A 16,215-nucleotide genomic window follows, 5' to 3' on the forward strand; every position below is an offset into this window, starting at 1 on the left:
AGCTCCTGATTATACAGAGGTTAAGAGCAAACTGCCTCTGTCACTTAGTAACCTGGTGACTTTGAAAAAATCACTTTGCCTTTTCATCCTTTGGTTTCTTCATCTGTAAAATGAAAATAACAATACCTATTTCATAGGGTTGTTGCTATGAGGATGTAGTGAGTCGATACATGTAAAGCATAAAGTAGGTTCTATTGAAGTGTTTGCTATTGTATTCAACATGGTCCATTTCTGCTTGGAGATCCATATGACTCTGGGGAGTATCTGTTGGCTCAACCTAGGTCACGTGTTCCACCTTAACCATCCCTTCCCTGCTCCAAGGTAGAGCCGGTGACCTGAACTAAACCAGCAGACATGCTCCACCTCCAAGACCGGCTCAAGATGGGCATGTAATATAAGCTGGTTCAATTAGAGTGAATCTTTTTTCTTTTTCTTTTTTGAGATGGAGTCTCATCCCGTCACCCAGACTAGAGTGCAGTGGCACAATCTCAGCTCACTGCAACCTCTGCCTCCCAGGTTCAAGCGCCTCCTGAGTAGCTGGGATTACAGGTGCCTGCTGCCATGCTCAGCTAATTTTTGTATTTTTAGTAGAGACAGGGTGTTGCCATGTTGGCCAGGATGGTCTCAAACTCCTGACCTCAAGTGATCCACCTGCCTCGGCCTCCCAAAGTGCTAGGATTACAGGCGTGAGCCACTGTGCCCAGTCCAATTATAGTGAATCTTAATACACTGGCTAAAAATTCTGGGACACAGTCAGTCTCTCTCTTTCCAACAGGACATGTACAAGGACCTGCACAACCCTGGGAGATGCTGGCATATTGGGGCCACAAGCGGTGCTGACCTTAAGGAAAGGGCAACACCTCAGAAAACAAAGTAGATAAATAGAAACCAAGTCCTTAGTGCCATCACTTGATTTCTGGATAAAGCCTCATCTAAGCTATTTATTGATCTGAGCCCTTCATAGTTTAGGCCAATGTGATTTGGTTGTTTTGTTACCTCTAACCAAAAGTCTCTTAACACAAAGTGGATCTGTGAGTGACCAGAGTCTCTTGGGGGTTGTAGCAACCTAGATCCCCAGAGAGGCCAACTCTGAGATGGAGTGTAGGGTGTACAACGTTGATCAATGAGTGCTCTTGGAACCAACAACTGAGGAAGACAGAAGTATGCAGGATTGGGCACAGGGAGAAGTCCAGCTGCAATGCAGGCCCAAGGGTAATTGCAGCTGAGCCTTCAGGAAGTTCTGGAGCCAGAGTAGCCCTTCTGAGTTGTTCCAAGCACTGAAGGCCTAGCAAGTTCCCAGGGGTATTAAACTCAATAAGCCTGTCAGCCTCCACAATGCCCGCAACAGGTCTGGGCACAGAGTGGAGAGAAGCTGGGCTCCCAACTGCACCAGGAGGGAGTGGCCCAGAGCCACAGAGCCATGGAGACTCAGGCAGGGGGTTGCTCCAGCACTTCCTCTGGAGAAGTTTTGAGCCCCAGATGCAGTTAGCACAGCTGCCCACCCCTTATCTTAAGACGAAGTTCGTTGCCACCGTATCTTCTGCAAGGCCCAGCTGGGGACCCCAAGATACTGGCAAAAAAGCAAATGTCAATCCAGCTTTATCGGTAAAAAAGGAACAGCAGATTTAACTGGAAATTCCCACCTGGCCCAACAGCACCAACCAGAAAGAAGGGAAGAAGAGAGGAAGGAGAGAAAGGAGGGAGGGAGGGAGAGGAGGAAGGAAGGAGAGAGGGAGGGAGAAAGGGAGGGAGGGAGGGGAAGAAAGAGGGAGGAAGGGCACAGGGAGCAGGGAGACTGTAGATCAGGGTCTGAATGGAGACTCGGTCCTGGAAGTAAATGATCCAAGGCTCCAGGTGCTGGGGAGAGAGCAGGAGGGGAGGGCAGCCCATGGCACTGCCATCTAGAAGGGTAGCGGCTCTTCCACAGGAATGTTGAGGACGACATCCATGTCTGGGGTGCACCTGGTGGGAGGCAGCACAGAGGGCCATGAGAGACCAGAGGTGGGGGTATGGGAGCACCCGCTCAGGGGAGCCCTGCTCTTTAGAACTCTGGTACTTACTTGGGTTGGGGGGCAATCCGAAAATACAATCTGTGACCTATCTGTGACCTCAAAGCCCAAATGTGCATACACAAGCATGAACACACACACACACACACACACACACATCAAAAATGGAAAATAAATGAGTTTGGCAGGACGAATGTTCCCCTGACAAGTCTGAGGTCAAGAGGCAGCAGGAACTCAGCTCTGAAATGCTGGGGGCCCTCAAGATAATCACTGTCTTTGGAGTGAGGATGACAGGTTTGATAATTTGACCCCGTGTCACCTTGAGCAAGCTATTTCTACTCTCCCAGCCTCACTCCTTCAGTTGGCACTTAAGTGAAAAGCACTCTTGAAGTGCCAGACCCCAGGTGAGCCTCAGTTTCGTCATCTGTCAAATGGGTTTAATATCCTAACCTCAGTTGGCTGAGCACAGTGGCTCACGCCTGTAATCTCAGCACTTTGGGAGGCCGAGGTGGGCGGATCACTAGGTCAGGAGATCAAGACCATCCTGGCTAACACAGTGAAACTCCGTCTCTACTAAAAATACAAAAAAAATAGCTGGGCATGGTAGTAGGTGCCTGTAGTCCCAGCTACTTGGGAGGCTGAGGTAGGAGAATGGCATGAACCCAGAAGGTGGATGGAGCTTGCAGTGAGCCGAGATCACGCCACTGCACTCCAGCCTGGGTGACAAAGCAAGACTCCGTCTCAAAAAAAAAAAAAAAAAAATCCTAACCTCAGTTATTGGTGGAAAGATTAAATGAGACCATGCCAGCATATAATAAGTGTTCAGTGAATGACAGGCATTATTATTTCCATGAAAGTAGCAAGAGAGATGGATTCCCATCAGCAATATATTCCCCATCGCAGGGACCAGCACAAATATTTAAGAGGTTGAAGAATTACACTCTCTTTTATTCTTTCTCTCTTCCAAGGAGACCATCCTCTCTCATAGTTTCAATAATCTACTGATACACATGAAGTATTTAGGCAGGAAATGTCAGGATACTTGCAATTTACAATACCATTCACCAAAAAAAAAAAAAAAAAAGAATGAATATGAAACCAATATGGGAAAAAAAAAACAATTTTTAAATCTAGATGGGCAAAACTGGCTATTCATTGTATCATTCTCTCTACTTTTCTTTATATTTGAAATTTTTCATAATAATAGTTTTATAAAAAAGTGCATCTCTATGCTGGCAACACCTAAATTTCTACTTCCAGCCAATATCTGTCCTCTGAGGTCTACACTTATCTTGTCAATTGCCCACCCAATGACTCCACCTTGATACCTCATGTAAACCAAACTTACTGTCCAAGTCAACTGTATGGTTTTTTGTTTTGTTTTGAGACATGGTCTCACTCGGTCACTGAAGCTGGAATGCAGTAGTGCGATCACAGCTCACTGTAGCCTGGAACTCCTCAATCAATCCTCCTGCCTCCCAAATAGCTGGGATCACAGGCATGTGCCACCACATATGGCTAATTGTTTTATTTTTTGTAGAGATGGAGGTCTCACTATGTTGTCCCATGGTCTCGAACTCCCAGCCTCAAGCGATCCTTCTTCCTCAGCCTCCTAAAGCACTGGGATTACAGGTGTGAGCCACCATGCCTGCCTCCAAGTAAACTTTTGACTGTGCCTACATACACATCCCTCACCCCATCCCAGCCTTCCCAATCTCTGCATTTGACACCACCACCACTCCATTACAAAAGTCAGGAGCCCAGGGATTATTCTTGATATCTCCCTTTCCTGTACGTCCCAAGTCATACAAGTCCTTCTTGCCTTCCTAAATATTTCTCCAATCCATCTATTTCTCCCACCTCTTCTGCCACACACTTGGCCAGGCCACTCCCCATGTTCCCCTGGACAACTGCCCTCACACCCAGTAGAATTCCAGCTGCCACTCTGGCTCCTTGCCAATCTCATCCCCATGCTCTTTTATTTTCTTTTAAGAAAGAGTCTTACTCTATTACGCAGGCCGGAGTGCAGTAGCACCATCTTGGCACACTGCAACCTCTGCCTCTAGGACTCAAGCAATCCTCCTGCCTCAGCCTTCCGTGTAGCTGGGATTACAGGCACACACCACCATGCCTGGCTAATTTTTGTATTTTTTGTAGAGATGGGGTTTCACCATGTTGCCCAAGCTGGTCTCGAACTCCTGGACTTAAGCAATCCTCCCACCTTGGCCTGCCAAAATGCTGAGATTACAGGCATGAGCCACCACACCTAGCCCACCATGCTCTTTTCAAACTGACTCTTTCGGAATACAAATCTGATCATGTCACCACGTGGCTTAAGATCCTTTGCTTCTGGGATCAGGCAGAAAATCTGGCCCTATAGGGCACTGCACAGAGGTCCCTGGGGCTGAGTTGCCCTGCTCCCTTCCCGCCACTCTCCCTGTCACTCTTCGTTCCAACCACACTGGCCTCACCAGCTCCGTGTCAATGCCAAGTTCCTTCCAACCACAGCTCCTTCACAGCTCAAGGCTCAACATGTAGTTGGTTCATAGAGCAGTAGCATAAGCATCACCCGGGAGCTTCTTAGAAATGCAGAATCAGGCTGGGCATGGTGGCTCACATCTGTAATCCCAGCACTTTGGGAGGCCAAGGCAGGTGGATCATTTGAGGTCAGGAGTTCGAGACCAGCCTGGCAAACATGGTAAAACCCCATCTCTACTAAAGATAAAAAAATTAACCAGGCATGGTGGTGCACACCTGTAATCCCAGCTACTCAGGAGGCTGAGACAAGAGAATCACTTGAACCCAGGAGGTGGAGGTTGCAGTGAGCTGAGATGGCGCCACTGCACTTCAGCCTGGGAGACAGAGTGAGACTCTGTCTCAAAAAAAAAAAAAAAAAAAGAAAAAAAGAAAGAAATGCAGAATCGTGAGCCCAACTGAGACCTACTGACTTGGAATCTGCTTTTTAACATGATCTCCAGGTGTTTCCTGGGCATGTTCCAGTTAGAGACGCTCTGGTTAACAGCGTGCCATTTCCACTTTTTAGGAGTGAAAATCTGCTTCTTTACTCCTAGTGTTCCCTTCCGTGTGGAAGGGCATCCATGAGTGTATTGCTCCTGGCCTCTCTCTGCCCCTTCATATTCTGCTTTAGGAAAGGGGGTATGACCACCGGAATGGTGAGTGTGAGGAGAGGAAGGGGACACAGGGAGCCCAGTCCCTTCCTCTCTCAGCAGCGAGCAACCCAAAAGGACTCCACTCTTCTCTGCCCCAAGGCCTGGCTCCACGTGGGTCCAGCTCCACCACAACTGGGTGGTTCAATTTGCCTAATTCTGGGTTCACTATTCAGAGACCAACATGCCTAGAAATATAAGCCACAGTCTCTAAAATCAGCTTCACCCAAACAAAGGTGATAACCTGGCCCACATGCACCTTACCTCTTTCAATCTCATTCACTGTGTTCAGAGCTCAGGTAAAGACAACAGGTGACTATTTATTACATCCCCTAGAGACCCTAGCACCACTCCTTAGAATTGCTCTTCCTTCAGCTCCCCCATCAGTCTCCTTTGCCTAGTGAGTTTCTATGCATCCTTCAGGCCTCAGTTCAAATGTCACATCCTCAGGAAAACCTTCTTTACTGCCCAGACTCACTGTCCTGAGTCACTTTTTTTTTTTTTTTTTTTTTTTTTTTAGATGGAGTCTCGCTCTGTCGCTCAGACTGGAATGCAGTGGCACAATCTCAGCTCACTGTAACCTCTGCATTCCAGGTTCAAGCAATTCTCCTGCCTCAGCCTCCCAAGCAGCTGGGACTACAGGCACCCGCCACCATGCCCGGCTAATTTTTGTATTTTTAGTAGAGACGGTGTTTCACCAACTTGGCCAGGCTGGTCTTGAACTCCTGACCTCATGATCCACCCACCTCGGCCTCCCAAAGTGCTGAGATTACAGGCGTGAGCCACCGCACCCGGCCCCTAAGAGTCACTTTCACAGTGGCATGTACTCTACTCTGCAGCTCCAGGCTCCGCTGCAACTCCACAGTTACTTGTGGCTCATTATCGACTCACATACAGTTCCCTCTTTGGCTCCATGAGGGCAGGGCCGAGAACTGTTTTCATTCACACGGTGCCTGGCATTCAGAGGCACTTCATAAATCCAATAGCATTTTGTTTTGGGGTTTTTTTTTTTTAGAAAAAGAAGAAAAGGAAGAGATGGCAATAGGAGAGTAGAAGGAAGGAAAAGGATAGGAGGGAGAGACAGATACAGACGAAGAAGAAAAATTAAAGAATTTGCAAATGCTAGGCTCTGCCGCACATGGTCCTGTGGTGTCATCATGGAGAGGTAAGCCTGGGGGACCCCCAACCCAATCGCAGAGGGCTTGCCCCAAGGGAGGGTAGGCAAAGAATTGGTTTCTAGGGCCCAAAAACCTGCCAAGTGAAGAGGACATCCTTCTCTCCTTGTGGAGTGTCTTCCAGGCTATTCTTCCCTGAAGCCGACCACCCCACTCAACTCTGCCTTCCTCAAGAACCCAGAAGTGAAGGGCTGCACCCACTTGGTTGATACATGGAATCTGGGAACTAGAAGAGCCCTTAGAGATTACACAACCCAGTCCGCTGTGTACAGATGGGAATCGGAGGCCTCTGCAGAGATGGGAAAGGTCACATCTGCCCCTGGTCAGTGGCAGGTCCAAGGCGGAAACCTAGGCCCCTCCCTCCCTGTACAGGGTTCTGCCATCCACACCAGGATGCCTTCCCCAAGAACAGAGAGCCTCTGTGAGCTCAGAGTGTGGCTGGTTTAAGAAGCAGTGGCAAAAACATCACATACTTGGGTCTCCGAAGCAGAACATCCTCAAACACGACCTCTCGGGGTTCCCGGGTCTGGGCTTGGAGCTCTTCCACCTCGGCCCTTAATACGGGCATGTTCTCCTCAAACTGGTCAATAAACTGAGAGGAAAGGCATAGCAGGGGAGAAGGGAGAAGCCAAACGCGCCCCAACCAAAGGGAGAAAGGTCAAAATGAACAAGGAGCAAAGCTATCTGGGGAAATGGTATGGGCTCTGTTATTGGGACTTGCTGGACTCCAGAGAGGGGACCTCCCCATGCAGGGTGGGGCTGGCTTCCAAGTGAGTGACAATATTCAGTGGTGCTGAAACAGGTGAGGGATCATGGAGAATGGAGACAGGTTACAAACTGGCGGAGAATGCTCAATCATGGGAATAAATGGAGGCTGGCAGAGATAGCGAAGGGCATGTACATTAAAAACCGATGAAGAGGCAAGATAATGAAAATTAATTCAAGAAGGCAGTGATGGTGGTTCATTAACACTGATAATGGGTGGTGGGCAGTGACAAGAAGCAAGGGGTAAAGATGCAAGGTGGCTAATGGCTGAATAGGTGATGCTTGATGATGTTGCAAATGGTTCATAGCCAGCGATGCAGGCTAACAAGGCAAGGCCTAGGTCGGTGCCAATCACCTTCCCAGATGAAAGACAAGTGACAGTAATGGCACCGGCAAGGAGGCAGGCCAACACCAAAGTTAGAGACCTCCTGAGTGCCAGATCAGGAGAAGCCTGACCCATTCCCACAGGCTGTGGGGACTGCCCACCCACTGCTGCCCTACAGGGACCACCACCTTCCTCGCCCACGCACTTCTCTGAACCTTTGCATGCATTTCAGGAAGTCCTGGCTTTCCCATATCTTCTGTAGGAGAGCCTCCTCATAGGGACGCTGGGTTTTCTGTGGAGGAAGAAGAGGTCTGGCCCCCAGGTGCCTCTTCCTGGGCAACAAAACATGGTAGAGAGCAATAGGGCTGCAGTGGGCCTGGAGGCAGAGGATGGGGAAGAAGAGGGGGTGGGAGTGGGACCTGGATCCCCCGCCTCCCACACAGCAACTGGCTACTCACTGCCACCACAGAACTCAGAATTTTTTTCTTCTTCTTCTGAATCTTGTCAGACAAGGATTCCAGGACCTTTCTGCGCATCTCACTGAGGTCATCCAGCTCATCCTGGGATCCAGCAGAAGGGTGTTGGCCACCAGCCCGGACTCCCACACAGTCTGGTGGGGGAGGGGCAGGGGGTCCCCCACCTGCTGACTGTCCTTATCCTGCTGCAGCTGGCGCACAAGGGTGGAGATCTGGACAGACTTGATGGAATACTCATGGTCCATGTAAGTGCTCAGGAAGTTCACTTCCTCCTGGGTCTTCTCAATCTTAGCATTCAGCTGCTCCGCCTGCTGCTCTAGAGCTGGGGAGGGGTTAGGGAGGTCGGCAGGGAGAGGAGGCAAGACCTTCCCTCAAGCACCTGGGCCCCAGGAGGCCCAGGAGGCAAGGTCTCCTTGGCCAATAACTGGGGTCTGGGCTGAGGCGAGCTCACACAGGGCAGGGAGGTGGTTAAAAGATAAGGCTCTAGAGGGTTTTCCACCCCTGCAGGAGAAGAGGCAATGCTGGGTAGGAAAAAGGAAGGGAATTGGTGCACGATCCCTAGACTGCTCCCCACTCTGCCACTGACTTGCAGTGTGGCCCTCACCAAGACTGTCCCTCTCCAGACTTCAGTCTCCTCAGAGACACACTCAAGGAAGTGAGACCAGGCAGATGGGGTGACAGTGGCTCCCAAGACACAACCCATGGCAGGATTAAGACAAAGTCTATCCTGTCTTCCTCCAGAGAGAGATCCCCAATGTCTGGGGTTGCCTGATCCACTGCCCCTCTGCTCAGCAGCTGTGTAGTCTGCTCAGGGAAAAGGAACCACAGGCCAGGCAGGATGGAAGCCAGGAGACCTAGGTTCTAGCCCAGCCACTGACTCCCAGAAGGACCTTGGCAGGAAACGGAGCCAGGCTAGAGTTGGATTCTGGCTCCTAGCTATAAAGCCTTCCACAAGCTACTTCACCTCTCTTAGTCTCAGTTTCCTCCCCTGTAAAAAGGACAGCTTCCCTGCCTCCAGGTAGTTGCAATGACTGGGTGTGTGCCTGTAACAATGCAGACATTGGTAGAGACCCAGACATGGGGCCTGGAAAGACCTAAGTGCTGGGTAAGTAGACTATTCGCTCTGTATCTTAGCCTTCCCATCTGCCTAGAAGAGAGACGATGGGGCTGAGGGTTTCTGAATGGCAAGTACAAGATGAATGCTGTGCTGCTAACTTCCCCAAGGTGCCACGGGGAGGGTCACGGAATTCGCCCAGGGATTCTTACAGCTCATCTTGCATTTCTGCTTTTCTTCCCACTCCTGAAGCTCAGACTTCAATTGCTGCAGCCTCTTCTTGTTTGAATACTCCAAGATGTCGATGATGGTCTGTGGGAGGGGTGGGGTCAACTCACCCACAGGCTCTGCTGGCTCTCAGAAGCGGCCACCCAGCACTTCCTCAGAGGAGTCCCGAATCCCAACCTCACTCCCAGAAACCTGACCAGAGGCTAATCGGGACAATAACAGAGTCCACCCTTAGGATTGTTGTAAGGACTATATAAATACATACAGATCGCTTGCTATTACACGTAGAGGTGTTTGCAAATGCTGGTGGTGGTAGCAGCTACCTCTTGCACGGGTACAATACGTGCCAGGTAAACCCCCTCTGGGACGGGTGCTATTGTGCCGCATTTCACAGAGCTCAGGGAGGCAAAGTTAACTCAAAGTCTCCTGGCCAGTGAGTGCTGGCGCGTTGGGATGAAACTCCCATCTCGGTCCTCTTGCAAAGCCCAGGTGAGGGGAGTGAAGTTGAAGAAATGCGTCTTCCAGTTGGAGGAAGCGGCATGTGCAATGGGCAGGGAAGGGCAGGAGAGGGCGCACGAGCACGTGGAGGGAGGGAAGGAGGGCGGGTGGATGCCGCGGGCACTGCCGGCACCGAGGGCAGAGGCGCGGGTCTCACCGCTAGGATGTCCTGCTGCTGCAGCAGGGCCCGCACGTTCAGGGTCGTGCTGTTCTCCATGTCCTGGATAGTCTCGATCAGCTCCTCGTTGAGCTTGGTGAGGAAGTTCTCATGGCTTTGGAGCTCTCGCAGAGCGGTCCTCCCGTTCCTGAGCATCATCTGCGGGCGGAGGGAAGAGTAGAGAGGCGGCGCTGCGCCCTGCCCGGCCGGAGTCCCCAAAAGCCCGTGGACCGCCGCCCCAACCCCGCCAGACTCCCGCCCCCTTGCGGCCTTCTGCTGGTAAATGCGGCCCAAGCTGGGCGGCGGTTCCCCATTGTCTGCGCCGCCCGGGAGCTCCGGGACTCTCCTCCCTTCGGAAACGCACGTGTACCCATCATTTCACATCCTTGAGGTGCGGCTGCATCTTACAGTTGGTGGCGTGTCACCATATAATCAACAAATACATTATTAGTGGGTAAATAAAGATGTGCCTTAATATCAATGGCTTCTCAGAATCAATGAAATATATAAATAATAATAAGGGCCGGGCAGGGTGGCTCACATCTGTAATTCCAGCACTTTGGGAGGCCAAGGTGGGCCGATCACGAGGTCAGGAGTTCGAGACCAGCCTGACCAACATGGTGAAACTCCGTCTCTACTAACAATACAAAACTTAGCCGAGCGTGGAGGCGCATGCCTGTAATCCCAGCTACTGGGGGTGCTGAGGCAGGAGAATCGCTTGAACCTGGAAGGCGGAGGTTGCAGTGAGCTGAGATCGTGCCACTGCACTCCAGCCTGGGTGACAGAGGAAGATTCCATCCCAACAATAGTAACAAACGCCCCAGGTAGGTAAGAAGGTGGCAGAGCGACCACCATGTCTAGAGGAGAAGCAGGGGAGGCAAAGTGGATGATAAACGTCAGCATTTCCTGGCAGGCCGTGGAGCTAATGAGTACTCTCATTTCACATAACAGCCCCCTATGGAACAAGGAGGGTCTGAGAGTTAAGTGACTCCCCTAAGATTACACCCAGCAGGTGCATAAAATCTACAGTAACAATAACAATTGCTGAGGGCCCTCTACATGCCAGGCCAGTTGCCATGCGTTGCTCCGCATGTGGCACATGGTATCGGTTCACCTGCCAACAGCTCTACATTTACTAACTCTGTGTTGCTGATTAAGTGGAGGCTCAGAGAGTTTAATGACTTGCCCAGTGTCACACAGTCAAGAAGTGGCAGGGTTGGAACCGGAAAGCCAGACTTCTGAGTCCCAATGTCTGTCTTTCCACTATGCTAAAACAAGAACTGCGTAGCCTTAAAACTGCAAGGCATGGCTGAACCACGTAGTGACTAAGACTTGGATGTTGAACCTAGACACACCTTGGTTCAAATCCCAGCTCAGCCACTTACCATCTAAAAGAATCTGGGCAAGTTAGTTAATGTTTCAGAGCCTCCTTATATTCATTCTAAAGGTAGGGAAACTAATACCTGTTTTAGAGAACTGCCGTAAAATATAAATGAGATTGGACAGGTGCGGTGGCTCACGCCTGTAATCCCAACAATTTGGGAGGCCCAGGTGGGAAGATCACTCAAGGCCAGGAGTTCAAGACCAGCCTGGGCAACATAGTGAGACCTCATGTCTACAAAAAATAAACAAAATTAGCTGGGCGTGGTGGTGTACGCCCACAGTCCTAGCTACTCAGGAGGCTGAGGTGGGAGGAATGTTTGAGCCGAGAAGATCGAGGCTGCAGTGTTGAGATTGTGCCACCACACTCCAGTCCGGGTAACAGAGCAAGAACTTGTCTCAAAAAGTAAGTAAATAAATAAATAAAATTTTAAAAAAATTAAAATGTTAGCTGGGCATGGTGGTGTGCACCTATAGTCCTAGCTACTTGGGAGGCTGAGGCAGGAGAATCTCTTGAGCCCAGGAGTTTACTGCTGCAGTGAGCTATGATTGTGCCATTGCACTTCAGCCTAGGTGACAGAGCAAGACCCTGTCTTTAAAAAAAACAAAGAATAAATAAATAAATGAGATGAAATTTACAATCAAGCTGCTTAGTGAGAGTGCACTCATATGCACTCAGTGAACAACAGGTGATACTTCTGGCTCTAACCCTCTACCCCTGCCATAAATATTTGCTCTTTTATTTATTCCTGTTCTTCCTCATTTCTCTATCCTTTACTAAAAACTACCCCTTCCTACTCCTCAGCTCCTTTATTTCTCATATAACAGTAATCATGCCAATGTATTGAGTGCTTACTATGCGGCTGATACTGTGCTAAGCACTTCATATGCACTGCAGCACATCAGCACATCACCCTCACAGCAACCCTAAGAGATGGGCACTATTATTAGGCCAACTTTACAAAAGCGGACAGCACTCAGGCACAGTGGTTCACACCTGTAATCCCAGCACTTTGGAAGAGGAAGGTAGAAGGACTACTTGAGCCCAGGAATTAGAGCCTGGGCAACAAAGGGAGATCCCATCTCTACAAAAATTAGCTGGGCATGGTAGTGCATGCCTACAGTCCCAGCTACTCTCAGAGGCTGAGGTGGGAGGATCACTTGGGCTTGGAAAGTCCAGGCTGCAGTGAGCCATGATCATGCCACTGCACTCCAGCCTGGATGACACAGCGAGACCCTGTCTCAATCAATCAATGTGGATACTAAGGATTAAATTCAGTGACTTATCCAAGGTCACACATAGCAGAGCTGTCATCCTTGAAGTCCAGGCTCCTAGCCACTCCACTATCTTGTCTCCACATCACCAGACCAAAATACCCAGAAGTATCTTGTGAAAAACATTATTCTCCAAGTCCTGGGCCCACTGAAACAGCAGCACTAGGGTTTCAGTTCAAATGTCACCCACCTTAGCAGCCTCTCATTAGCACCCTACCTAAAACAATTACTGCCACACTCTCCTCCGTGCCTCTAGCCCCCAACCTTATTCTTAGGCTTCTCTTTCGCTCTTATCATCACTTCAAATATCTTTCTCTTGTTGATTGTCAGTCTCCCCCATCCAATAGAATGTAAGTTCCCTAAGATCAGAGGCCACATCACTGGTGAATCCTCCCACTCAGAACAGAACCTGGCACATGGTAGGTGCTCAATCAATATTTGTTGATTCACTAAATGAATGAAAGATGGTAAGAGACAGTATTAAGAACTGGACTGGTTAGGAGCACAAGTTTTAGAGCCAAATTGTCCAGGTTCAGCTTTTATATCAATCAAAAACACATAAACCCCTCTAAAGTTAGGATAAAAATAACAGAAATGGCCGGGCACAGTGGCTCACACCTGTAATCCCAGCACTTTGGGAGGCCAAGGCGGGCAGATCACCTGAGGTCAGGAGTTGGAGACCAGCCTGGCCAACATGGTGAAACCCCGTCTCTACTAACAATATAAAAAATTAGCTGGGTGTGGTGGTGGGCACCTGTAATCCCAGCAACTCAGGCGGCTGAGGCAGGAGACTTGCTCAAACCTGGGAGGTGGAGGTTGCAGTGACCTGAGATCTTGCCACTGCACTCCAGCCTGGGCGACAGAGTGAAACTCTGTCTCAAAAAAAATAAAAATAACAGAAATATGAGTTCCTCCTTTAAGAATACTGGGCCACCTCTAAACCATTTTGCAAGATAAAAGGTTAAAGGGGAAAAAAAAGTTTCAAAGCAAATTATATTTTCCCTTGTTCTTTATATAGTAGTCATTGTTCATTGAGCTATTAGAAACTTTCTTGAAGAATTATTCTATAGTATTTTGTAGTCTTTATAATACTTAGTATTTTACTTTCTGCTATGTATGCTAAGGACTTGTTTTCCTCTAGGCATTTCAAATACTTTGAAACATTGTTCAGATAATTCCAGAAGCCATAAAACAATGTATAGCAAGGAAATTAATTACCTACAATTGTATCGATTGATGTGAAAATTTTAATTGTCAGTTTCTAAGGCTTGCTTCAAAGTACACTGTATGAAAGTTTAATTTACTGGAATTTTTGTTATATTTTGTTTTTTTTTTTTTTTGAGATGGAGTCTCACTCTGTCCTCCAGGTTGGAGTGCAGTGGCACCATCTCAGCTCATTGCAACCTCTGCCTCCCAGGTTCAAGCGAGTCTCCTGCCTCAGCCTCCTGAGTAGCTGGAACTACAGGTGTGTGCCACCACACCCAGCTAATTTTTGTAGTTTGAGTAGAAATGGGGTTTTACCATGTTGGCCAGGCTGGTCTCGAACTCTGACCTCAAATGATCCACCCACCTAGACCTCCCAAAGTGCTGGGATTACAGGCATGAGCCACCACACCCAGCCAAGTTACTGGAAATTTTAAGATAAAGAAGCCACTAGATCCTGTTCCTAATGCAACAAAATAACAAGCAATTCTGATAATTTCTTGAGTCTTAAACAGAACAGCAAATGCTTTGTATAACTGGCTTTGACCCCTGATCCGGCCATTTCCTGACTGTGTGACCTGGTGCATGTCATTTATCTCCCTGCACCTCAGTTTCCCGGTTTGTAAAATAGGAACGAGGATAAGCGTGCTCGCATGGTTCCTGTGAGGAAGAAATGAGTCAAGTCTGGCACCCACAAAGTTCTCAGCACATGTTTGCTAGAGCCATCATCCCCGTCCCCGCCCTGGGCCCAGTGTCCAGGGAAGATGTGCCTCATACCTTCATTAACTGGATTTTGGCCTGCATCTTCCCAGGGTCCAACTTCTGCCTTCTATGTAGTTCTCGTGGATTCTTCGGCTGGTAGCTTGTCACCACTCTAGTGGGCTTGCAGTGGAACACTAGGGGTAGACAGGAAAGGACAGGGAGAGAGTGAGGGTACAGGCAGGCCTGAGGCCAGGTTCCCGGGAGCGCACCTTTAATGAGAGGCAGGCCAGGCCCCAGCTCCACCCTCTGGCTGCCTTATAATGTGACACTAGACTGACAGTGAAATTCACACCCTTCATTAAGCTCCCAGGACCTACTCTGGGCCTCGATATAAGGGAGCGACAAGCCCATGTGAAAGAAGTAACTATGAGCATGGGCAGAGGGGAGGGCGGGGCAGCCAGGAACCCCGCTCCCAACTGTCCAGTCAGAAAGAGAGTCGGGAACTCCCACTCCTTGTGTCTTTCCAGTAGCTGCTGCAGCACAGGACAGCAGAAAGACCAGAGTCTAGCAGGCCTGAATCCAAATCCCTGCTGTCCCACCAACCTGGCTGACAGAAGGCCTGATGGGGTAGGGGTTAAGAACAAGAACTAATGAGCCAGACAGTCTAAGTTTAAATCCAGGCTCTTGGCCAGGCAGGGTGGCTCACGCCTGTAATCTCAACACTTTGGGAGGCCAAGGCGGGAGGATCACCTGTGGTCAAGAGTTCAAGACGAGCCCCACCAACATGGTGAAACCCTGTCTCTACTAAAAATACAACAAATTAGATGGACATAATGGTGGGCGCCTGTAATCCCAGCTACTTGGGAAGCTGAGGCAAGAGAATCGTTTGAACTCAGGAGGTGGAGGCTGCAGTGGTGCGAGATCACACTCCAGCCTGGGTGACAGACAGAGACTCCATCTTAAAAAATATATATATATAATCATAAAAATAAAATTTTAAAAAATCCAGGCTCTGCCTTCTATTAGCTGTGTGACCCTGAGCAAGTCAAATGACCTCTGTGTCCCTCCATTCGTCCACCTATAAAATGGGAATAATCATCATGCCTACCTCGTAGGGTCTTCATGAAGATGAAAGAAGAAGTTACTATACCTTAAAGGTATTCGGAATAGTGCCTGATGCATATTCAGTGCTGGATACACATTACCAGTTGTTACTCTTACTTCTGGTGACCTGAGAAGTGGGACCTCGACACCAGACAAAGGCACAGCGGCTATGCAAAACTCCAACTGGCTGTCTCTGAAACACTCTAAGAGCTGTGGTTCTGCCAGATAGGGAGTATAGGCATCTGGGGGGCATATTCTTAGAATCCCTGTTTCCTCTCCGCCTGTCATGCAATGACATGAGACAAATCACCCAGGTGGATCCAGCTCTACTCTCAGTCGCCACCGAAATCCCTGCTTCAGGTACAACCCAGCTCATCTGGGAAAGATATTAATCTCTTTAATAGATCAATGTCCTTCATCTTGAGAAATGGTGGCATTAACTATGGAGACGATTAAGTAAATTAATTTTGTGTTTAATTTATAAATTACCTGTACATATCCAGTTTTTAGTTGTATTGTATAAGAGATAGAATGATTCATAGGTTAATCTTGTGATTCTAATTTTACAAGTGTAAGTGGGATTTTGATTTAGATTTAACTTGAAAGGTTTAAGACACTCTTATTAAATATGTATAAATTACTTTTATTATTTAAGAGAACATAAGATTACCTATATTAATTTTTTTTTTTTTTTTTT

At 48.7% G+C, this 16,215-nt stretch overlaps 1 protein-coding gene across 2 annotated transcripts in view; it reads right to left on the minus strand.

Annotated features, from left to right (window-relative positions):
• Window positions 1-1,583: 1,583 nt before the first annotated feature.
• Window positions 1,584-16,215, minus strand: part of LOC105539521 (chromosome unknown open reading frame, human C20orf96) — a 20,806-nt gene continuing 6,174 nt past the window's right edge. For both annotated transcript variants that reach the window (XM_011979832.1, XM_011979833.1), the window contains exons 4-11: window positions 14,490-14,608; window positions 9,855-10,013; window positions 9,184-9,283; window positions 8,082-8,239; window positions 7,900-8,001; window positions 7,647-7,733; window positions 6,825-6,943; window positions 1,584-1,962 (exon numbers count right to left, since the gene is read on the minus strand). In XM_011979832.1, the coding sequence (XP_011835222.1) occupies window positions 1,902-1,962; window positions 6,825-6,943; window positions 7,647-7,733; window positions 7,900-8,001; window positions 8,082-8,239; window positions 9,184-9,283; window positions 9,855-10,013; window positions 14,490-14,608 (905 nt within the window). In that variant the 3' untranslated portion in view covers window positions 1,584-1,901. The remainder of the gene's footprint in view (window positions 1,963-6,824; window positions 6,944-7,646; window positions 7,734-7,899; window positions 8,002-8,081; window positions 8,240-9,183; window positions 9,284-9,854; window positions 10,014-14,489; window positions 14,609-16,215) is intronic.

This window comes from Mandrillus leucophaeus, unplaced genomic scaffold (assembly GCF_000951045.1).
Source record: "Mandrillus leucophaeus isolate KB7577 unplaced genomic scaffold, Mleu.le_1.0 Scaffold206, whole genome shotgun sequence".
NCBI lineage: Eukaryota > Metazoa > Chordata > Mammalia > Primates > Cercopithecidae > Mandrillus > Mandrillus leucophaeus.